Source organism: Ranitomeya imitator, chromosome 2, assembly GCF_032444005.1.
Source record: "Ranitomeya imitator isolate aRanImi1 chromosome 2, aRanImi1.pri, whole genome shotgun sequence".
Lineage (NCBI taxonomy): Eukaryota > Metazoa > Chordata > Amphibia > Anura > Dendrobatidae > Ranitomeya > Ranitomeya imitator.
Genome location: NC_091283.1, coordinates 579,232,004 through 579,252,875, shown reverse-complemented (window position 1 = coordinate 579,252,875; position 20,872 = coordinate 579,232,004). Strand labels below are relative to the sequence as shown.

The following is a 20,872-nucleotide window of genomic DNA, read 5'->3' as shown; positions in this document are numbered from 1 at the left end:
TGAGGGCTTGTTTTTTGCGGGACAAGTTGCACTTTTGAACAACATCACTGGTTTTGCCATAGAATGTACTGGAAAACGGGAAAAATAATCAAAGTGCAGTGAAATTGCAAAAAAAAGTGCAATCCCACACTTGTTTTTTGTTTGGCTTTTTTGCTAGGTTCACATTGTAGATGTTCCATCCTGCACGTCCACATGGATATATTTTCTCTCTGAACCCTGCTTATACAGGTACTATACAGATGATCAGGTTTTTAAATACATCAGATAGGGATTATATACATTAGATAGGACTGCTCTATTATGGGTATACCTTGGCGATTGGTGGAGCAGCTTAAAGGGAACCTGTCACTCCGAAATCGCGGGTGAGGTAAGCCCACCGGCATCAGGGGCTTATCTACAGCATTCTGTAATGCTGTAGATAAGCCCCCGATGTTACCTAAAAGAGGAGAAAAAGACGTTATATTACACTCACCCAGGGGCGGTCCTGCTGCTGGTCTGGTCGGATGGGTGTCTCTGGTCCGCTGCGGCGCCTCCCATCTTCATTACAAGACGTCCTCTTCTGGTCTTCATGCCGCGACATGCACTTCTTTGAAATCTGCGTGGATTTTTCTGCACAGCTTTTTTTTTCACATTGATTTACATTGTACTGTAAATCACAGTGCAGATCTGCAGCGTTTCTGCGCAGAAAAAAAACGCTGCAGATCTGCACTAAATCTGCATTGTGTGCACACAGCCTTATATTTAAAAAAAAAAAACTTTTTACTTGCTTCACTAGTCTCCATGGGAGATTAGAAGCTGGGATCATCCGATCACTTGTGCTACATAGAGCAGGGCTGCAGCTCTGCTCTATGTAGCAGACATGCTCACTTGCTATGACAACCACAGGGGTCTCCTGCAGATCCTGGGTTGTCATGCCAGCCCATTGGTGACCCGCGGACATATGACATGGGTGCAGATGGGTGTGGTTTGCGACACGCTTCCGGCGCGTGCATGTTAAATGCTGGTGTCAGAGATTGACAGCAGCATTTAGAATGTTAACAGCCTTGGGTGGATCGCAATTCCACCCGCGGCTATTAAGGGCACATGACAGCTGATCAATGTGCTCATCGCCGGATCCCGCACCAGAGGGAGGCACCCAATGACGGACACTGCAACTCATTGGGCGTTAAATAAAAACGAACCTAGACATGTTTGGCATCTGCAAACTCGTAATGACCTGCAGAATCATAATGGCAGGGCTTAGCATTTAGTGAACATGGTTAAAAAAAAAAAATTTTGAAATTGCACTATATTTGCAATTTCACTCACTTTTAATTTTTTTTCCCATTTTCCAGTACATTCTACGGTAAAATCAATTGTGTTGTTCAAATTTACAACTAGTCCAGCAGAAAAAAACCAAGCCCTCTCATGGCCACACTGATGGAAAAAATAAAAACAGTTATTGCTCTGGGAAGGAGAGCGAAAAATGGCAACACAAAAACGGAAAATTGTCCGGGGGGGGGGGGTGAAGGGGTTAATGGATCATCTTTGGCCCATTTTCAACTTGCTAGCTATGCCAGAAAAGAAAGTAGCAGTATGGTCGGGGCAGATGACAACAGCAGCGGACTCCCGGACGCTTCGAATCCGAACTGCCTGCGCCGCCGCCGAGCAGCTCTGCCACACCTAACATGGCGGCACGACGCAGCCATTTAGGTCTGTGGGCAGAGCATGCGCACTGGGCAGGGCCGGGGCTGGAATACAAGATGGCGGCCCCGGCGGGGAGGGAGAGGCGGAGGCGGGATAGCAGTGAACGGACAGGAGTCAGTGACGGAGATTGCCTCTGCCCCAGGTGAGGCTCCCGGGGCGTCCCACGCTCTGACACCCGAACCGTCTGGCGCCGCAAAAGCCCGAGCAGCCGCTGAGCTCAGTCTGCGCTCCCAACGCGCCCTAATAACCGCGCAAAACAACTGTAACCCCCTGAGCCGCCAGCGCAGCTCCCAGCGCCATCTTGTCACCGCCCGGGGAGCGCGCTGCAGAAGCGCGAGCACGAGGGGGAGAAAAAGGCGCTAGTAAGGAAGGCGCCAAAACGAGAGAGAAGCGACTAATAATAAGAATATTAATAAATCTGAATAAATAAAGTGTGTAGCGGCTACTGCAGTACAGGGCGGGAGTGCGGCTGCACCACATGGATGGAACTAGCACACAACACGTCATGGAGCGGGAACTGCTGAGCAGCCACCCGTTTACCTGCAGACATGGCCGCACTCTCCTCAGAGCCGTGTAATGGCAGTGTTCCCATAATGTCTGGCAGGTCTCTGCAGAGCTGTGTATGGCTGCACAGCACATAGTGCAGTGTGTCTGACTGCAGCCGGGAAGCCCTCCTCACGCCACAAGCACACAGGTATCACTGAGCTGCTGCCACAGAGCCTCTCCCACTATAGCCAGTGGGGCCAGGACCGCTGCCAGCATGGGAGGACTAGGGGCCAGGAGCACTGCCAGCATGGGAGGACTAGGGGCCAGGAGCACTGCCAGCATGGGAGGACTAGGGGCCAGGAGCACTGCCAGCATGGGAGGACTAGGGGCCAGGAGCACTGCCAGCATGGGAGGACTAGGGGCCAGGAGCACTGCCAGCATGGGAGGACTAGGGGCCAGGAGCACTGCCAGCATGGGAGGACTAGGGGCCAGGAGCACTGCCAGCATGGGAGGACTAGGGGCCAGGAGCACTGCCAGCATGGGAGGACTAGGGGCCAGGAGCACTGCCAGCATGGGAGGACTAGGGGGCCAGGAGCACTGCCAGCATGGGAGGACTAGGGGCCAGGAGCACTGCCAGCATGGGAGGACTGGGGGCCAGGAGCACTGCCAGCATGGGAGGACTAGGGGCCAGGACCGCTGCCAGCATGGGAGGACTAGGGGCCAGGAGCACTGCCAGCATGGGAGGACTAGGGGCCAGGAGCACTGCCAGCATGGGAGGACTAGGGGCCAGGAGCACTGCCAGCATGGGAGGACTAGGGGCCAGGAGCACTGCCAGCATGGGAGGACTAGGGGCCAGGAGCACTGCCAGCATGGGAGGACTAGGGGGCCAGGAGCACTGCCAGCATGGGAGGACTAGGGGCCAGGAGCACTGCCAGCATGGGAGGACTGGGGGCCAGGAGCACTGCCAGCATGGGAGGACTAGGGGCCAGGACCGCTGCCAGCATGGGAGGACTAGGGGCCAGGAGCACTGCCAGCATGGGAGGACTAGGGGCCAGGAGCACTGCCAGCATGGGAGGACTAGGGGGCCAGGAGCACTGCCAGCATGGGAGGACTAGGGGCCAGGAGCACTGCCAGCATGGGAGGACTAGGGGCCAGGAGCACTGCCAGCATGGGAGGACTAGGGGCCAGGAGCACTGCCAGCATGGGAGGACTAGGGGGCCAGGAGCACTGCCAGCATGGGAGGACTAGGGGGCCAGGACCACTGCCAGCATGGGAGGACTAGGGGCCAGGAGCACTGCCAGCATGGGAGGACTAGGGGCCAGGAGCACTGCCAGCATGGGAGGACTAGGGGCCAGGACCGCTGCCAGCATGGGAGGACTAGGGGCCAGGAGCACTGCCAGCATGGGAGGACTAGGGGCCAGGAGCACTGCCAGCATGGGAGGACTAGGGGCCAGGAGCACTGCCAGCATGGGAGGACTAGGGGCCAGGAGCACTGCCAGCATGGGAGGACTAGGGGCCAGGACCGCTGCCAGCACGGGAGGACTAGGGGCCAGGAGCACTGCCAGCATGGGAGGACTAGGGGCCAGGAGCACTGCCAGCATGGGAGGACTAGGGGCCAGGAGCACTGCCAGCATGGGAGGACTAGGGGCCAGGACCGCTGCCAGCATGGGAGGACTAGGGGCCAGGAGCACTGCCAGCATGGGAGGACTAGGGGCCAGGAGCACTGCCAGCATGGGAGGACTAGGGGCCAGGAGCACTGCCAGCATGGGAGGACTAGGGGCCAGGAGCACTGCCAGCATGGGAGGACTAGGGGCCAGGACCGCTGCCAGCACGGGAGGACTAGGGGCCAGGAGCACTGCCAGCACGGGAGGACTAGGGGCCAGGACCGCTGCCAGCACGGGAGGACTAGGGGCCAGGACCGCTGCCAGCACGGGAGGACTAGGGGCCAGGACCGCTGCCAGCACAGTTTCGTTTTTTCTTTTTTTCCTCTAAAGAACTTTTTTTTTATTCCGTTGACATAGCCAGATGACTGGATTTTTTTTTTTTGCAGGACGAATTGTTCTTTTGCCCTGTGAGGTACTGGAAAGCGGGAAAAGTACTACAAAAATTGCAAAAAAAAAAACCCCACAATTTTGCTTTTATTTTGAGATTTTATTTTACGGTTAAAATGGCTTGGTAATATTATTCTTCAGGACAGTCTTATCTATGGCGATACTAAATAGGTACATAGTTTTGTTTTTTTTGTTTAATGTGATAACTTCAGAAATTCATAAAAATAAATAAACAAATGTCACTTGTCGCTGTTCCCGATGAAGGGGCTGGGTGAGGGCTTGTTTTTTATTGCACCCAGGGCTGATGTTTTTACTGATCCCATTTGGGGGTACAGATGTGGCTTGATCGTCTCATTACATTTTTTTTTGTGGTGTTGCAACTGCCAAAAACACCCTGCCGTTCTGACACATTTTTTTCTCTCGTCATGAAATTTACTGATCAAGTTACAGTAATTTTATATATTGATGGATCGGACTTCTATAGACCTGGAGATACCATATATGTGTATTTTGGAGGTTGATTCAATTTTTTTTTATATATACATTACTCACAAAAAGTTAAGGATATTTGGCTTTTGGGCAACATTTACGGAAAATGTAGAAAGTTCACTCTATTGTGACAGTGATATTTTATCATGAAATTCAGGCATTTTAAGTAGAAGCATGCAATGGTGGTTTCCGCGTCTCAAACTATTTATTCAAAACTAAAGCCAACAACAGTGGTGGGTATAGCCCCAAAATGTCAATGGCTCAATAACTTGTCATGTGGCCTTGAGCATCAATTACAGCTTGACAACAATATTTCATGCTGTTATGTTCACAAGTGGAGTTAATTGTCTGTTGAGGCATGGCATCCCACTCTTTTTGAATGGCGGTCCTTGAGGTTCTAGGTAGCGATGAGCGAATATACTCGTTACTCGAGATTTCACGAGCACGCTTGGAGTATTTTTTAGTGCTCGGAGATTTAGTTTTCATCGCCTCAGCTGAAAGATTTACAGCTATTAGCCACCATAAGTACACGTGGGGGTTGCCTGGTTGCTAGGGAATCCCCACATGTAATGTTGTCTCCAGCGTACCATACATAAATCATCTCAAAACCCTTAAGATCAGTAAATGTGCGTCCAGACCTGCTCTTCTGTGCAGGGCTGCTCACAGAATTCACCATTTTCAGATTTGCTCTTCAGACCTGTTTGCTAGAATTGGAGCTAATGTACCAAGCTGACAGACAGCCGCGAGCCACAGTTCATGGGACCGCGAGCCACGTTTGGCTCCGGAGCTACAGGCTGGGGATCCCTGCGCTACACTGAGACTTGGCTGATTCCATAGGCTTTCTGTGGGATTCAGGTCTTTTAAAAGTGGTGGTCATGCCTTTTGAGGTACCCCAGTTTCCAGCAGCCATTCCTCAAGCTGGAGCATTCTCATCCATGAAAATGAAATTAAGCCTGTGTTGTTCATACAGAGGAACAATCTACTATATAATTGTCTAAGGTCCACTTCCGTCTTTCTGTCTGTCCTTCTGTCTGTCTTTCTGTCGCGGAAATCCCAAGTCGCTGATTGGTCGTGGCCTTTTTGCCGCGACCATCAGCGACGGGCACAGTCCGGTGGCAAAATGGCCGCTCCTTACTCCCCGCCGTCAGTGCCTGCAGTCCATACTACACCCCCCCCCCAGTCAGCGCTCACACAGGGTTAATGGCAGCATTAACGGACCGCGTTATGCTGCGGTGTAATGCAGTCCGTTAATGCTGCTATTAACCCTGTGTGACCAACTTTTTACTATTGATGCTGCCTATGCGGCATCAATAGTAAGAAGATCTAATGTTAAAAATAATAAAAAAAATAAAAAATCATTATATACTCGCCTTCCGTGCGCCCCCGGATCCAGCCGAGGCCTTTCCCGCTCCTCGTGACGCTCCGGTGACCGCTCCATGCATTCTGGTCTCGCAAGATGATGACGTAGCGGTCTTGCGAGACCGCTACGTCATCATCTCGCTAGACCGCAATGCACTCTTGGGACCGGAGCGTCGCGAGGAGCATCGGTAAACGCCTCGGCTGGATCCGGGGGCTCCGGAAGGTGAGTATATAACTTTTATTTTAATTCTTTTTTTTTTTTTTTAACGGGGATATGGTGCCCACATTGTTAGGTACTGCGTGGGCTGTGTTAGGTACTGCGTGGGCTGTGTTAGGTACTGCGTGGGCTGTGTTAGGTACTGCGTGGGCTGTGTTAGGTACTGCGTGGGCTGTGTTAGGTACTGCGTGGGCTGTGTTAGGTACTGCGTGGGCTGTGTTAGGTACTGCGTGGGCTGTGTTAGGTACTGCGTGGGCTGTGTTAGGTACTGCGTGGGCTGTGTTAGGTACTGCGTGGGCTGTGTAAGGTACTGCGTGGGCTGTGTAAGGTACTGCGTGGGCTGTGTAAGGTACTGCGTGGGCTGTGTAAGGTACTGCGTGGGCTGTGTAAGGTACTGCGTGGGCTGTGTTAGGTACTGCGTGGGCTGTGTAAGGTACTGCGTGGGCTGTGTAAGGTACTGCGTGGGCTGTGTAAGGTACTGCGTGGGCTGTGTAAGGTACTGCGTGGGCTGTGTAAGGTACTGCGTGGGCTGTGTAAGGTACTGCGTGGGCTGTGTAAGGTACTGCGTGGGCTGTGTAAGGTACTGCGTGGGCTGTGTAAGGTACTGCGTGGGCTGTGTAAGGTACTGCGTGGGCTGTGTAAGGTACTGCGTGGGCTGTGTAAGGTACTGCGTGGGCTGTGTAAGGTACTGCGTGGGCTGTGTAAGGTACTGCGTGGGCTGTGTAAGGTACTGCGTGGGCTGTGTAAGGTACTGCGTGGCTGGTAGATATTACGTGGCTGGGCAATATACTACACCGCTGTGCTCTATACTACGTGGCCTGGATTATATACTGCATTGGCTGTGTTATATACTACGTCTCTGCTATATACTAGGTGGCTGTGGTATATATGTGGCTGGGCAATATACTACGTGGCTGTAAACTAGATACATATTCTAGAATACCCAATGCGTTAGAATCGGGCCACCATCTAGTGACTGGAATAATTATTCAAGTAGTAGGGGCTTGTCACTGTAACATTCACAAAGTGTAGGGCAGTTCTGTATAGATTAGACAAAGCTGCCCACATTGTAACACCACCACCACCAAAAGTTTGATGACAACAGTGGCTCATGCATAGCGCTCTCCTTGACTTTTCCAACATCGTTGGTGGCCATCATTTCTGCTTGGCATGAGTCGACTTTCATCAGTGAACAGCACTGAGGCCAGCTGGTTCCTCGTCCAGCAAGACAATGACGCTTGTGCCTGGTGGTGTGGTCAGGTACCCTTGTAAGTCGTCTAGCACGCAGACCATGTAGATATAAACAATTTCAAATGGTCTGACACGACACTTGGCTGCCTCTCGCCTCCCTTAAATGTGCCTGGATTTATGTGTTATCATTCAGTTCTGAACAGCATTGTTCACAATGATGAGGTAATCAGTGTAGATGTGGCCAAAGGACGTCCACTTCTTTTCCTTTTTTCATTACTGTGTGCAGAATTATTACGCAAGTTATATTTTGATCACTTGATACTTTTTATACATGTTGTCCTACTCCAAGCTGTTCAGGTGTGAGAGCCAACTACCAATTAAGTAAATCAGGTGATGTGCATCTCTAATGAGGAGGGGTGTTGTCTAATGACATCAAAACCCTATATAAGGTGTGCTTAATTATTAGCCAACTTCCTCTCCTTTGGCAAAATGGGTCAGAAGAGAGATTTGACGGGCTCTGAAACGTCGAAAATTGTGAAATGTCTTGCAGAGGGATGCAGCAGTCTTGAAATTGCCGAACTTTTGAAGCGTGATCACCGAACAATCAAGCGTTTCATGGCAAATAGCCAACAGGGTCGCAAGAAGCGTGTTGGGCAAAAAAAGGCGCAAAATAACTGCCCACGAACTGAGGAAAATCAAGTGTGAAGCTGCCAAGATGCCATTTGCCACCAGTTTTGCCATATTTCAGAGCTGCAACGTTACTGGAGTAACAAAAAGCAGAAGGTGTGCGATACACGGGGACATGGCCAAGGTGAGGAAGGCTGAAAAACGACCACCTTTGAACAAGAAGCATAAGATAAAACGTCAAGACTGGGCCAAGAAATATCTTAAGACTGACTTTTCAAAGGTTTTATGGAGTGATGAAATGAGAGTGACTCTTGATGGGCCAGAGGCTGGATCAGTAAAGGGCAGAGAGATCCACTCCGACTCAGACACCAGCAAGGTAAAGGTGGGGTACTGGTATGGGCTGGTATCATCAAAGATGAACTTGTGGGACCTTTTTGGGTTGAGGATGGAGTGAAGCTCTACTCGCAGACCTACTGCCAGTTTCTGGAAGACCACTTCAAGCAGTGGTACAGGAAGAATTCGGTGCAGGAAAAAGTCGGTATCGTTCAAGAAAAACATGATTTTCATGCAGGACAATGCTCCATCACATTCCTCCAACTACTCCACAGTGTGGCTGGCCAGTAAAGGTCTCAAAGAAGAAAAAATAATCACCTGATATGAACCCCATAAGGAACCTGTGGTCCCTTATAAAATGTGAGATCTACAGGAAGGGAAAACGGAACACCTCTCGGAACAGTGTCTGGGAGGCAGTGGTGGCTGCTGCACGCAATGTTGATCGCAAACAGATCAAGCAACTGACAGAATCTTTGGATGGAAGGCTGTTGAGTGTCATCATAAAGAAAGGTGGCTATATTGGTCACTATTTTTGGGGGGTTTTGTTTTTGCATGTCAGAAATGTTTATTTCTAAATTTTGTGCAGTGATATTGGGTTACCTGGTGAAAATAAACAAGTGAGATGGGAATATATTTGGTTTTTATTAAGTTGCCTAATAATTTTGTACAGTAATAGTTACCTGCACAAACAGATATCCTCCTAAGATGGCCAAATCTAACAAAAAACCCACTCCAACTTCCAACAATATTAAGCTTTGATATTTGAGTTTTTTGGCTTGATTGAGAACATATTTGTTGATCAATAATAAAAATAATACTCTGAAATACAACTTGCCTAATAATTCTGCTTACAGTGTATTCCACACGCTTATATTGCGCCATTAATTCCACAGCACTCTACAGACGAGATCATCACTGTCCCCATTGGGGCTCACAATCTCTGGGACTTGTTCAATCTCTGTTGCACTCTTCTGATGACTCTGTGACACTCTACGCTCAATGGCCACTTCCATTTGAGAACATCCTGCTTTAAGCTTCGCCATATGCTAGGTTCTGTTGATCAGTTGTTGGGTGGCGTCTTGGTCATATGATGTCAAAATGTGAGCAGTATCATGAGAGGGACAGTTTAATACCAATTCTAATTGAATTTTATAACAAATACCGACCAAGCGGATGTAATCATCAGTAACACAAACCCTATTACTCGAAGTATCCATTATACTCCGATGGGGAAAAGGGGGGACAAAAACTCCCTCATAAATACAGACCTATAAACTACCAGGAGCATATTGCCCCCAAACATAAACACATGCCAAAAAGCTGTTTCATCTAAAACATATAAATTTTATTAGAACAAGGTAAAGACAACAATATATACAGACATCAAAAAATTACGTAAAGGAGGTGAGATGACTCAAGAGGAACACATCAATAAGGGCCGCAAACAACTAAATGTGGGTACACTAACAGGGCTAGAAGCCTAATATGGGGGTGTATATATCCCCTCTGTGACCTTAGACGTACTATCCCGTCGAGGTGCCCTGGGCTTATCTGACCCTGGACGGGATAGTACGTCATAGCCGATCGGCCGCGCTCACGGCCGGGTGTCAGCTGCTTATCGCAGCTGACATCCGGCACTATGTGCCAGGAGCGGTCACGGACCGCCCCTGGCACATTAACCCCTGGCACACCGCGATCAAAGATGATCGCGATGTGCCGGCGGTGCAGGGAAGCACCGCGCAGGGAGGGGGCTCCCTGCGGGCTTCCCTGAGACCCCCGGAGCAACGCGATGTGATCGCGTTGCTGCGAGGGTCTCACCTCCCTCCCTGCTCAGTCCAGCTCCGGATCCAAGATGGCCGCGGATCCGGGTCCTGCAGGGAGGGAGGTGGCTTCACAGAGCCTGCTCAGAGCAGGCACTGTGAAGGCTGCAGCGCTGCATGTCAGATCAGTGATCTGACAGAGTGCTGTGCAAACTGTCAGATCACTGATCTATGATGTCCCCCCTGGGACAAAGTAAAAAAGTAAAAAAAAAATTTTCCAAATGTGTAAAAAAAATAAAAAAAAATATTCCAAAATAATGAAAAAAAAAAAAATATTATTCCCATAAATACATTTCTTCATCTAAATAAAAAAAAAACCCAATAAAAGTACACATATTTAGTATCGCCGCGTCCGTAACGACCCGACCTATAAAACTGTCCCACTAGTTAACCCCTTCAGTAAACACCGTAAGAAAAAAAAAAAAAACGAGGCAAAAAACAACGCTTTATTATCATACCGCCGAACAAAAAGTGGAATAACACGCGATCAAAAGGACAGATATAAATAACCATGGTACCGCTGAAAGCGTCATATTGTCCCGCAAAAAAAGAGCCGCCACACAACATCATCAGCAAAAAAATAAAAAAGTTATAGTCCTGAGAATAAAGCGATGCAAAAATAATTATTTTTTCTGTAAAATAGTTTTTATCGTATAAAAGCGCCAAACCATAAAAAAATGATATAAATGAGGTATCGCTGTAATCGTACTGACCCGAAGAATAAAACTGATTTATCAATTTTACCAAACGCGGAACGGTATAAACGCCTCCCCCAATAGAAATTCATGAATAGCTGGCTTTTGGTCATTCTTCCTCACAAAAATCGGAATAAAAAGCGATCAAAAAATGTCACGTGCCCAAAAATGTTTTCAATAAAAACGTCAACTCGTCCCGCAAAAAACAAGACCTCACATGACTCTGTGGACCAAAATATGGAAAAATTATAGCTCTCAAAATGTGGTATTGCAAAAAATATTTTTTGCAATAAAAAGGGTCTTTCAGTGTGTGACGGCTGCCAATCATAAAAATCCGCTAAAAAACTCGCTATGAAAGTAAATCAAACCCCCCTTCATCACCCCCTTAGTTAGGGAAAAATAAAAAAAAATGTATTTATTTCCATTTTCCCATTAGGGTTAGGGCTAGGGTTAGGGCTAGGGTTAGGGCTAGGGTTAGGGTTGGGGCTACAGTTAGGGTTAGGGTTTAGATTACATTTACAGTTGGGAATAGGGTTGGGATTAGGGTTAGGGGTGTGTCAGGGTTAGAGGTGTGGTTAGGGTTACCGTTGGAATTAGGGTTAGGGGTGTGTTTAGATTAGGGTTTCAGTTATAATTGGGGGGTTTCCACTGTTTCGGCACATCAGGGGCTCTCCAAACACGACATGGCGTCCGATCTCAATTCCAGCCAATTCTGCGTTGAAAAAGTAAAACAGTGCTCCTTCCCTTCCGAGCTCTCCTGTGTGCCCAAACAGGGGTTTACCCCAACATATGGGGTATCAGCGTACTCAGGACAAATTGGACAACAACTTTTGTGGACCAATTTCTCCTGTTACCCTTGGGAAAATACAAAACTGGGGGCTAAAAAATAATTTTTGTGGGAAAACAAAAAGATTTTTTATTTTCACGGCTCTGCGTTATAAACTGTAGTGAAACACTTGGGGGTTCAAAGTTCTCACAACACATCTAGATAAGTTCATTGAGGGGTCTAGTTTCCAATATGGGGTCACTTGTGGGGGGTTTCTACTGTTTAGGTACATTAGGGGCTCTGCAAACACAATGTGACGCCTGCAGACCAATCCATCTAAGTCTGCATTCCAAATGATGCTCCTTCCCTTCCGAGCCCTCCCATGCGCCCAAACGGTGGTTCCCTCCCACATATCGGGTATCAGCGTACTCAGGACAAATTGGACAACAACATTTAGGGTCCAATTTCTCCTGCTAACCTTGGAAAAATACAAAACTGGGGGCTAAAATATAATTTTTGTGGAAAAAAAATATTTTTTATTTGCATGGCTCTGCGTTATAAACTGTAGTGAAATACTTGGGGGTTCAAAGCTTTCACAACACATCAAGATGAGTTCCTTAGGGGGTCTACTTTCCAAAATGGTGTCACTTGTGGGGGGTTTCTACTGTTTAGGTACATTAGCGGCTCTGCAAACGCAATGTGACGCCTGCAGACCATTCCATCTAAGTCTGCATTCCAAATGGCGCTCCTTCCCTTCCGAGCCCTCCCATGCGCCCAAACGGTGGTTCCCCCCCACATATGGGGTATCAGCGTACTCAGAACAAATTGGACAACAACTTTTGGGGTCCAATTTCTCCTGTTACCCTAGGGAAAATACAAAACTGGGGGCTAAAAAATAATTTTTGTGGGAAAAAAATTTTGTTTTATTTTTATGGCTCTGCATTATAAACTTCTGTGAAGCCCTTGGTGGGTCAAAGTGCTCACCACTCATCCAGATAAGTTCCTTAGGGGGTCAACTTTCCAAAATGGTGTCACTTGTGGGGGGTTTCAATGTTTAGGCACATCAGTGGCTCTCCAAACGCAACATGGCGTCCCATCTCAATTCCTGTCAATTTTGCATTGAAAAGTCAAACGGCGCTCCTTCCCTTCCGAGCTCTCCCATGCGCCCAAACAGTGGTTTACTGCCACATATGGGGTATCAGCGTACTCAGGACAAATTGGACAACAACTTTTGAGGTCCAATTTCTTCTCTTACCCTTGGAAAAATAAAAAATTGGGGGCAAAAATATAATTTTTGTGAAAAAATGATTTTTTATTTTTACGGTTCTGCATTATAAACTTCTGTGAAGCACTTGGTGGGTCAAAGTGCTCACCACACATCCAGATAAGTTCCTTAGGGGGTCTACTTTCCAAAATGGTGTCACTTGTGGGGGGTTTCAATGTTTAGGCACATCAGTGGCTCTCCAAACGCAACATGGCGTCCCATCTCAATTCCTGTCAATTTTGCATTGAAAAGTCAAATAGCGCTCCTTCCCTTCCGAGCTCTCCCATGCGCCCAAACAGTGGTTTACTGCCACATATGGGGTATCAGCGTACTCAGGACAAATTGGACAACAACTTTTTGGGTCCAATTTCTCCTGTTACCCTTGGTAAAATAAAACAAATTGGAGCTGAAGTAAATTTTTTGTGTAAAAAAGTTAAATGTTCATTTTTATTTAAACATTCCAAAAATTCCTATTGAACACCTGAAGGGTTAATAAACTTCTTGAATGTGGTTTTGAGCACCTTGAGGGGTGCAGTTTTTAGAATGGTGTCACACTTGGGAATTTTCTATCATATAGACCCCTCAAAATGACTTCAAATGAGACGTGGTCCCTAAAAAAAAATGGTGTTGTAAAAATGAGAAATTGCTGGTCAACTTTTAACCCTTATAAATCCCTAACAAAAAAAAAAATTGGTTCCAAAATTATGCTGATGTAAAGGAGACATGTGGGAAATGTTACTTATTAAGTATTTTGTGTGACATACAGTGGGGCAAAAAAGTATTTAGTCAGTCAGCAATAGTGCAAGTTCCACCACTTAAAAAGATGAGAGGCGTCTGTAATTTACATCATAGGTAGACCTCAACTATGGGAGACAAACTGAGAAAAAAAAATCCAGAAAATCACAGTCTGTTTTTTTAACAATTTATTTGCATATTATGGTGGAAAATAAGTATTTGGTCAGAAACAAAATTTCATCTCAATACTTTGTAATATATCCTTTGTTGGCAATGACAGAGGTCAAACGTTTTCTGTAAGTCTTCACAAGGTTGTCACACACTGTTGTTGGTATGTTGGCCCATTCCTCCATGCAGATCTCCTCTAGAGCAGTGATGTTTTTGGCTTTTCGCTTGACAACACGGACTTTCAACTCCCTCCAAAGGTTTTCTATAGGGTTGAGATCTGGAGACTGGCTAGGCCACTCCAGGACCTTGAAATGCTTCTTACTAAGCCACTCCTTCGTTGCCCTGGCGGTGTGCTTTGGATCATTGACATGTTGAAAGACCCAGCCACGTTTCATCTTCAATGCCCTTGCTGATGGAAGGAGGTTTGCACTCAAAATCTCACGATACATGGCCACATTCATTCTTTCATGTACCCGGATCAGTCGTCCTGGCCCCTTTGCAGAGAAACAGCCCCAAAGCATGATGTTTCCACCACCATGCTTTACCGTAGGTATGGTGTTTGATGGATGCAGCTCAGTATTCTTTTTCCTCCAAACACGACAAGTTGTGTTTCTACCAAACAGTTCCAGTTTGGTTTCATCAGACCATAGGACATTCTCCCAAAACTCCTCTGGATCATCCAAATGCTCTCTAGCAAACTTCAGACGGGCCCGGACATGTACTGGCTTAAGCAGTGGGACACATCTGGCACTGCAGGATCTGAGTCCATGGTGGCGTAGTGTGTTACTTATGGTAGGCCTTGTTACATTGGTCCCAGCTCTCTGCAGTTCATTCACTAGGTCCCCCCGCGTGGTTCTGGGATTTTTGCTCACCGTTCTTGTGATCATTCTGACCCCACGGGGTGGGATTTTGCGTGGAGCCCCAGATCGAGGGAGATTATCAGTGGTCTTGTATGTCTTCCATTTTCTAATTATTGCTCCCACTGTTGATTTCTTCACTCCAAGCTGGTTGGCTATTGCAGATTCAGTCTTCCCAGCCTGGTGCAGGGCTACAATTTTGTTTCTGGTGTCCTTTGACAGCTCTTTGGTCTTCACCATAGTGGAGTTTGGAGTCAGACTGTTTGAGGGTGTGCACAGGTGTCTTTTTATACTGATAACAAGTTTAAACAGGTGCCATTACTACAGGTAATGAGTGGAGGAAAGAGGAGACTCTTAAAGAAGAAGTTACAGGTCTGTGAGAGCCAGAAATCTTGATTGTTTGTTTCTGACCAAATACTTATTTTCCACCATAATATGCAAATAAATTTTTAAGAAAACAGACAATGTGATTTTCTGGATTTTTTTTTCTCAGTTTGTCTCCCATAGTTGAGGTCTACCTATGATGTAAATTACAGACGCCTCTCATCTTTTTAAGTGGTGGAACTTGCACTATTGCTGACTGACTAAATACTTTTTTGCCCCACTGTATCTCTGTGATTTAATTGCATAAAAATTCAAAGTTTGAAAATTGCGAAATTTTCAAAATTTTCGCCAAATTTCCGTTTTTTTCACAAATAAACGCAGGTACTATCAATGAAATTTTACCACTATCATGAAGTACAATATGTCACGAGAAAACAATGTCAGAATCACCAGGATCCGTTGAAGCGTTTCGGAGTTATAACCTCATAAAGGGACAGTGGTCAGAATTGTAAAAATTGGCCCGGTCATTAACGTGCAAACCACCCTTGGGGGTAAAGGGGATATACACCGGGATGGGCTGTACAGAAAGGTCACCAGAAGTATAGTGTGCCCTATGCCTAAAAGGCTGAGAAATCCCCCCCATCTATTGCAACCTGCCCATAAAGTGCAAACGTACTGGCTCAATGTAGCCAAACCACGGGTCCAGTGACACGCTTACCCATATGTCTGCAGTCCCCTATCTGGGGTGTCCTCTGGATAGCCCCGACGCGCGTTTCGCGTATTACAGCCTTTCTCGGGGGGCCGTTGATGCATAATCCTTGCCTCTTCCTGCAGAACGATGGACACATACAAGATTACACTAAACGCTCCAGCTCATTGCTAAGGGGGTTCTACCGCCGGCCCTAGACTCACAAAATGTCCTATAGGATGAACAATCCTATAATGCAACGATTATTAGCACAAGACATGAACTTCTGTGTATTTCAGCATTCAGGAATTTACACCCTTCACATCTGTGTTGGAGCTTCCACTGCAGATCTGACTGTTCTGTAAAATGACGGACAGCGTAGCAGAATCCTGGACATGCTGGTGACATCATGAGAAGTATTCAACACTTCTGTCCATTTTCTTTCTGCTATTATGATGGAGCAGTACAATAACAATAATTAAAGGGAACCTGTCACCCCGTTTTTTCAAGAAGAGCTAAAAATAGCGTTAAATAGGGGCAGAGCTGGGCCTTACATTAGTGTATTTTGGAGCCTTTACTCCCCACCTATGCTGCCGAAATACCTTTGTAAAGTCGCCGTTTTGGGCTGTCACTCACGCTGGTCAGGTCATATGGGCGTGGTGACAGCGCTGTTTCTCCCCCAGATCTCCATCTGCGCATGCGTGGCATCCCGCGGCCATTTTCCTGAAGCCCCGGGAAGCCGAGAAGAACCATCAGCGCACGCGCGGCCTCGCAAAGATGGCCGCGCCCACCGATAAACGGCTGAATAGCGCAGATCGCGCTATTTTCCTTGAAGCTGCGCAGTGGATTCGCCACTTGGACATGCGCACACCACTACGCCACCAACGGAGATCTGGGGGAGAAACAGCGCTGTCACCACGCCCATATGACCTGACCAGCGTGAGTGGCAGCCCAAAACGGCGACTTTACAAAGGTATTTCGGCAGCATAGGTGGGGAATAAAGGCTCCAAAATACACTAATTTAAAGCCCAGCTCTGCCCCTATTTAACGCTATTTTTAGCTCTTTTTGAAAAAACGGGGTGACAGGTTCCCTTTAAATGGGTTATCCGACCCTGACATTTATTTGGAGCATGGATGTTTTTACAATAAATGAAGGCACAATCGCTTTGCATCTCTTCCCATATGCTGCTCCAGAGGTCTGTGTCAGCTTCGGAAGCGATGTCTACTCTTTGGCTGCAGCGGTCCTGTTTCCATTCAATCACAAACTTGAAGTGAGTAGACGAGCATGTTATCAGTTGTTTATCCAGTGACACACTCTTCTAGTCTCCTAACTGCTGCAGCCATTGACAGACTTCATTGATCTTAATGATATGTGGATGCCATATACCTCCAAAGCATCCTGCACTGGGTCCTTAGGAGTAATGTAAAGGTGAGTATGCCTGCTTCTGTTATTTATGAAAACATCCATGCTTACATACATTGTATATTCCAGTTTAACGAGGATGTACACTGAGCCTTTACTGCATGTTAGGGCGTTATTTTCTCGAACATTTTAAATTCGGTTTCCCATAAAATGCATACAGACATAACGCATCAAATTGCAATTGCTGTAATATAGCTCTCTGCAGGAGCTGCATGTTTTATTCTAAAAAAAATGGTCCCACTGCTTTGATTTTATGACAGCTTATACACACGCACAAAGTCAAAATCACCTTCCAGTTTTGTCGGGATTCGCTATCCCAATTCAAGTAGGATAGGGATGTTGAATTTTAGCATTCTCAATACTTCATCTTTTTGGAGAGGTAAGCCACGTGCAGAGGAGTCTGGAAATAGCTTATGACCCATTTAGGCAGGCCGATCCAGGGCATTAAAAGTCCACAACATGCAAATTAGTGGTCGCTTAGGCTACGTTCACATTAGCGTTTTGCGCGGTTGCGTCGGGCGCCTCTATATTTAACATGGGGGGCGCATGGACATGCGTTGTCCTGCGTTTTGCGACGCATGCGTTTTTTTGGCCGCAAGCGTAGGGCGCAGAGGACGCAGCAAGTTGCATTTTTTTTGCTTCCATTTTTCGGCAAAAAGACGCATGCGTCGCAAAACGCAGCGTTTTAGCGTGCGTTTTGTTGCGTTTTTGTTTGCGTTGTGCGGTGCGTCGCCGACGCAGCCCCGCACAACGCAAATGTGAACGTAGCCTAAGCGGACTGTTTATAGTAAAATTGATGGGGACAGAATAATCACTGTGATCAGTCTGTCCCTATACAGCTTATCACCTGTATCTTCAGCACTGTTTGGTGCCGATAACGATGATTTTTATGCATGCCTAAAGGTCATCACACCTGAAAAACTCTCGTGATTGCTCGTCCAAACCGATTATTGACTTATCTAAATGGGACATAAGTTGTCTGTCCATTGAGTGCGCATATAAAAGCTCCGTTATGTGAGCATGTATTATGGCAATTGGGAGAAATTGCTGCTGGTCAACAGTTACTGAATGCATTAGGCTACTTTCACACTAGCGTGGTTTTCAATACGTCGCAATGCGTCGTTTAGGGGAAAAAACGGATTCTGCAAAGTTGTTTGCAGGATGCGTTTTTGCCCCATAGAGTAACATTACCGACGTATTGACACACGTTGCAACCGTCGTGCGACGGTTGCGCCGTGTTTTGGCGGACCACCGGGAGAAAAAAACGTTAAATGTAACGTTTTTTGCTGCCAACGGACCGCTTTTTCCGACTGCGCATGCGCGGCCGGAACTCCGCCCGCACCTCACAATGGGGCAGCGGATGCGCCGGAGAAATGCATCCGCTGCCTCTGTTGTGCAGCGCATCAAAAGCTAGCGTCGGAATCTCGGCCCGATGCATTGCGACGGGCCGAATCCGACGCTAGTGTGAAACTAGCCTTAATGTTTGCACTGGGAGCTTTTCTTACATATTACACGAAGTTCCCCCGAGGCAGCGGGCATTTAGCTTTACCCGACTATTTCTTCCAGTTTCACATGAGACATAAGCGTAAAAATAAAATGTGTCTTATTCCATTGGATGCTCTAGTATAAAGCGATTCTCCCCTGAAGCATTGCCTTTAGGGAATATCTCCACAATGTGGCGGCATGCTGACTGTAGGATGGCATACACTGTAATGAATTAAGCTTACAACTTATTGCATCATGAAGGTGCTCAGTAATTATAAACTGATAAAATAAAAATTACCTGTGTAAAGCCCCAAGCTATATAAATGTACTTGTTAAACTGCAATGAAGACAAGTCATAACATCACCAATTAATGTGGCTGCTCATTCATAGCTTGTTAGCATACGGCCAGTGCTCTCAGCTAAAGTATCTTCATTACAACCCAAGTTATAGATGTTTTACTGTGTAGAGAACCACAGAATATGATGGCGCTATGTGAATGTATCATATGTGGGTTTGTACATGATTATTATCCTCTGTGATTGGAGGATTATGTAAAACATTTTCAAAATATTGTACAATGGTTCCAAAATGCAATTCATGGAGCTGATGCTAATGCATGAAATGAGCATGAAAAGTGGTGTCTGCTTTTGTTTTCTTTCGCTATAGAAATTGCAACACTATATATCACTATTTTACCACTGAAATAAAAAATGTTAGGGTATGTGCCCACGATTTCCTGGGGTTTTGATGCTGAATACTTATGTTGTGTCAAACTAGCTGCGGCCTACTGTTACAGCATTGTGGATGGGATTTCAAGATATCCCGTGTCCACTCTACGTCCACATACGCCCACGGACATGCGGCACGTCTTTAAAGACTGAAGCATGTCATTTCTCTAGTGGAGACATTAATAGAATGTATTGAACTCTGTGAATCCGCACGATTCAGTGAACACAGAATGCTGTAGATAAGCCCCTGATGGCCGCAGCTAATATACAAAAGAGTAGGTGACATATTCCCTTTAACTTATTTGCGCTGGAATCCCCTTTTAATTACAAGATCAACTAATCCACAAGAGATGCAATAAACAAGGATAATTTTCATTTTTCTGTACATGTAGGGCTGTGGTGTTCCTACAGCCTTCCACTGATAAGATGGTTATTCTTGTGCCTCTACATTAATAACATTACTGTACGCAACTGAGAATCTAACCATCATGCCAATAAATGTGTTTCTGTTTTTCGTTGCTAGACTGACCCTGCAAAAATGGCCCGGGACAACCATGGAAGTCCTCAGGAGGATGCCGCCTTGATCAGCCTCTCCCCAAGTACATCTAACTCACCTCGTCCTCAGCGTGTCTTCTCTGATTTGCCTGGTAAGACAGGGCATTCATGAGGGTTTTGTTTTAAGCTGTATGATGTGATTCTCATATTTGCAATGTTTCTCCAGATGAGCTTTTGCAGGCTGGATGGGAGAAGTGTTGGAGTAAGAGGGAAAGCCGACCTTATTATTTCAATCGGTTCACCAATCAGTCCCTGTGGGAGATGCCTGTGCTGGGCCAGCATGATGTTATTGTGAGTACCAGTGATCCTGTCTGTACACAGAATATTGCATCTATAAATCAACCCCTTGATATCTGATAAACTTTTTTTTTTTTTTTTATAACTGTAATTTGCATTAAATTTTATTTAGTTTTAACATTCACAAACAAGAGTTTGAACAATTAATTAAACAACTTTAAGAATCCTCAAGGACGAAGTACAATAATGATGAATTATTGGGAAGCGCTCACTTCAAGTGGTGACAGACCACATTTGATAGTGATACAGTTAGGGCTAATGGGTCTCAATAAAGGCTATAGTTGACGCCATATTAAATCAACTCCGTCCTTGAATTCGTAACAGAATACTTGTCAAATAAGCATCACATAAAAAGACAGGACACACACAATGAGGGAGGGAGGTAAGACACAGGAGACCAGAGGAACAGAAAACCTAACTGTTATTTTTGAGCTCAAAAATAGTCTCAGGGGGCCCAGTCAACTTCAAATTTGTCCACTCTCGCATTCATCAAGGCCGTCCTATATTCCTTCCAGTGGATGTCAACTAAGTTTTGGAAAGAGGGAGGAATGGTCTGCTTCCATTGAAGAGCAATCAAACATCTAGCTGCAATTAGCATATGCGATAATAATCTGGCCGAGTTCTTCC

At 46.4% G+C, this 20,872-nt stretch overlaps 1 protein-coding gene and 1 long non-coding RNA gene across 2 annotated transcripts in view; one reads left to right on the top strand and one right to left on the bottom strand.

Annotated features, from left to right (window-relative positions):
- The window catches only part of LOC138665053 (uncharacterized), a 34,581-nt gene extending 32,142 nt beyond the window's left edge, over positions 1-2,439 (bottom strand). The window contains exon 1 of the long non-coding RNA XR_011318421.1: positions 2,227-2,439. This is a non-coding gene — a long non-coding RNA (uncharacterized lncRNA). The remainder of the gene's footprint in view (positions 1-2,226) is intronic.
- PCIF1 (phosphorylated CTD interacting factor 1) overlaps positions 1,727-20,872 on the top strand; it is a 155,328-nt gene continuing 136,182 nt past the window's right edge. The window contains exons 1-3 of the mRNA XM_069752203.1: positions 1,727-1,828; positions 19,917-20,040; positions 20,115-20,239. Of these exons, the coding sequence (XP_069608304.1) occupies positions 19,932-20,040; positions 20,115-20,239 (234 nt within the window). The 5' untranslated portion in view covers positions 1,727-1,828; positions 19,917-19,931. The remainder of the gene's footprint in view (positions 1,829-19,916; positions 20,041-20,114; positions 20,240-20,872) is intronic.